Raw genomic sequence first — 3,584 nt, forward strand, 5'->3', positions numbered from 1 at the left:
ATGAACGTACCCACGACGGCCGAGCGCCGTCGCTCCCCGCTGCTGCTGCTGCCGCCCAGGCTCCGAAGTTCCGACGGGGAGGACGGGGAGATCGACGTCCTGGGAGAAGAGGATGAGGAGGACGACGGGGAGGAGGAGGAAGGAGCGGGGAGCCCCCGGTGCCCGGGGCCGAGGAGCCCGTCGGAGCCCGGCGGCGGGTTGCGCTCGCCGAGCGGGCGCGCCGCGGGCCCCGGGGCCGCCGCGCCGGCCGCCAAGCCCCCGTACTCCTACATCGCGCTCATCACCATGGCCATCCTGCAGAGCCCGCAGCAGCGCCTGACGCTCCGCGGCATCTGCGCCTTCATCAGCGGCCGCTTCCCCTACTACCGCCGCAGGTTCCCCGCCTGGCAGAACAGCATCCGCCACAACCTCTCCCTCAACGACTGCTTCGTCAAGATCCCCCGCGAGCCCGGCCACCCGGGCAAGGGCCACTACTGGAGCCTGGACCCGGCCTCCCAGGACATGTTCGCCAACGGCAGCTTCCTCCGGCGCCGGAAACGCTTCAAGCGCCACCCTCCGGCCCCTCCCTTCCCGCCGCCCGCCGCCGCCCTGCCCGGCCTCCTCCCCGCGGGCCTGGTGCTGCGACCCCCGGCCTCCGCGCCGCCCGGCTCGGGCAGCGGCCTCGCCGCCCTTCCCGGCGGCCGCGCGTGGGGCGCGCTGCTGCCCGCGCCGCCCCTGCGCTGCCTGCTGCTGTCCGGGGCGCCCCGGAAAGCGGAGGGGGCGCCCGAGGCGACCCGCGGCGCCCTCCTGCCGTCAGCGGCCGGGCCGCCGTCGTTGGGATGCCTGCCCTGGGAGAAGAGCCCCAGCCGGGCGTCCGCGCCGGCGGGTGGAGGCCCCTCCTTCAGCATCGAGAGCATCCTGCGAGGAGTCCACGGCGGCAGGGGGACCGGGGCCGCGCAGACTCTGTCCCCGGCTCCCTGGGGGAGCTGCTGCCCCCTGCTTCCGCGCCCGGCCGGCCTGCTGCACCCCCAGGCTGCCGCCCCTTTCCTGCCCCTGTCCGCTGCCATCGCGGCGCACACGATTCTGCAGCCGCAGCCGCGAGGTGACGGCCGCGCGCCCAGCAAAGGCTGCCCTCGGGGCGGACCCCGGGCGGCCTCCGCGGGCGCACCGGGGACCCCGCCGGCCTTCTGAGGACGCCTCCACGCCCGCCCTCTCCTCCCCCCAGGTGGCCGCCCTGCTGTGCGTCTTGATGGCCCGCAGCCGAGTCGAGGAACCGTGGCGCGCGGGCTCCCGAACACGCGACCCCCACGCGGGGGAGGGAGGGCGGCATCAGATCTCCACGTCCGACCTGGGCATCCCCCCCACACACACCCCTGTGCACTTGGCCAGGGAATTTCACGAGCGTGCGTGGGATATGTATTTGGGGTTTTGCTCCCTTGTTCAACAGCCAAAGCAGAAATCAACCCAAAAATGGTGTTTTCCCTCCTCTTCTTCCCAGGTTGCTGACCCGGTGGCTCCTGAAGCCGGCGTTTTACATGGGAAACGGTGATTTCTGCCCTGTGCCATGGCTGGGCAGGCCAAATAAAACGTTAAATCCAGGGGCTCATTCGCTGCCTCCGAGGAACAGGTTTTAAAACTTACTCTTTCCTGGCCTGCGACCTTTGCCTTCATGTGATCCATGTTCGTTACCAACACTGGGAGCGACTTGTTTTCAGGATGACTTCTACACGGTTGTGAGTGCTCCAGGCGGAAAAATTGCCTTTCAACCCGGAGACCTTATATTTACTAAACATCCAAATAAGAAAAGGGACTGGAGGAAATTAATAGAATATTTATTTTCCATTTTTAGTTAAGTGATCTCCGCATGCACCCTGGGTCTGGTCTCCCGAGGCCGAGCCTTTTGCTCCCGTCTCCCCCAGGACTGGGGTTACAAGCGTGCGCTATCACACTTGGCTAATTTTCTGCGTTTCTAAAGCTACGGTTTTGTTTTTTGTTTTTGTTTTTTTAATAAACTAGAAGGATAATGATTGGGAACGCAGGGCAAATAAAAGGGTATGTATCGAAAGCACTAAAACCTCAAAGCTTTTTTTGTTTCTTTTTGCTGTAAAATAATTTCAGAAAGGTCTGTCCTCCGCTGAACTTTGTGGAAAGGGAGGCCAGGCAGGGAGGGAAACACACACCGCAGCCTGAACTACCGCTGGAAAAGAAAGCATTTAATAATAATAACAATAGTAATAATAATAATAGACTGGGTCCCTTTCCTCTTCCCCGCTACCTGCTGCCGTGACTTGCTACCCGAGACCCTCGCCCCGGCTTGGCTCGGGCGCTTTTCTGGACAGTCCAGAAGATTCCAGGCCCCACCCTTGGGACCGATCCAGAGGTGCGCTTCCAATCCTGCTCCCGCTTCTCTCTCGCTGGTTTGCGCCCCCGGCTCCGCGTCGGGCTTAGCAAACCCTGCGGCTAACGCAGCCCCAGAAAACACGGGTCCTGCTTATTTCCCACTTCTCCCCCATCCATCCGTCCGTCCGTCCGTCCATGCATCCGTCTGTCCATCCATCCGTCCGTCCGTCCATCCATCCATCCATCGGGATCCAACTCCTCCTGTGCGCACGTGCCCCGGGCGGCTCGCGAGCTCTTCTTCATTTTCCCCGAATGGAAAACTCATCGAACGAGCGCTTTCCCACCGCCCCCGCCCCAAGCACCGACCCAGCGGCGAGTAAGGGGCAGGGACTGGACACTTCGGTCCGCAGTTAGGTGCCTTCGACGGCGCGGACCGTGGGACCCGCCTGCAGTGCCCGCCCAGCTCAGCCCGGGCCGCGCCGCGCCGGGGATCGCGCCCCGCGCCGGGGATCGCGCCCCGCGCCCGGCTTCCGAGCGCCCACGGCCCCGCTCGGTGCCAGGCGCGGCTCCGGGCGGCGCAGCGTTCGGGGCCGCAGTGCTGGATCCCGCGCCCGGGCGCTCAGCGGGGCTCGCGCTCACCACCGCAGTGGGGGAGAGGGGGGAAACACCCTCGTGTCCTCGAAGATTCTCGAAAAGGCGTGGGTCATTTTCCACCCGTGCAGGTCGACCCCATGGGCCCTGGGCATAGGGGAAGGGCAGGAACTTGGGGCGAGGAGGGGAAGGGGCGGGAGGAGAACCGGTCTCGGGGATTCGCCCTTCCCCTCGTGAGGATGCGGATGCTCACGAACGTAATCAGCCCGGCCGGCTTCCCGTCGGCGCGGGGCGCGGGGCGCGGGGCGCGGGGCGCGGGGCTGCGGGGCGCGGGGCGCGGGGCTGCGGGGCGCGGGGCGCGGGGCGCGGGGCTGCGGGGCGCGGGGCGCGCGCTGCACCGACGCTGGCGGCGCGGAGAAAGGAGAGCGCGCGGCAGCCGGGCTCCTCGGGAGGCTGAGATCTGAGCATCGCGGTTCCAAGCCAGCCCGGGCCGGGCAGGGAAGCCCACGAGACCCTTCAAGAAGCGGATCTCCCTGATGGGATCCGCAAACACATCAAACCTCAGACCCGGGTCTGCGTCCTGCGCACCCCTTTCCCACCTCCCCGCGCTGCCGCTCGCTCCCCTCCGCCGCCCCGCCGCGCCCGCCTGCGCCCCCCGCCCCTCGGCCCGGTCC

The 3,584-nt window shown here is 66.8% G+C and overlaps 1 protein-coding gene across 1 annotated transcript; it reads left to right on the forward strand.

The window, feature by feature from the left end:
* LOC138836803 (forkhead box protein D4-like 1) lies at positions 1-1,170 on the forward strand. The gene has a single exon (XM_070035434.1). It carries the CDS (start codon positions 1-3, stop codon positions 1,168-1,170), a length of 1,170 nt encoding a protein of 389 aa, XP_069891535.1.
* The last annotated feature ends 2,414 nt before the right edge of the window (positions 1,171-3,584 follow it).

This window comes from Dipodomys merriami, unplaced genomic scaffold, assembly GCF_024711535.1.
Source record: "Dipodomys merriami isolate MVZ:Mamm:240054 unplaced genomic scaffold, mDipMer1.0.p SCAF_26, whole genome shotgun sequence".
Taxonomy (NCBI): domain Eukaryota; kingdom Metazoa; phylum Chordata; class Mammalia; order Rodentia; family Heteromyidae; genus Dipodomys; species Dipodomys merriami.

Bases quoted from the DNA above. Each gene is read 5' to 3' on its own strand.
- LOC138836803 (XM_070035434.1), top strand. From the start codon at position 1: ATGAACGTACCCACGACGGCCGAGCGCCGTCGCTCCCCGCTGCTGCTG.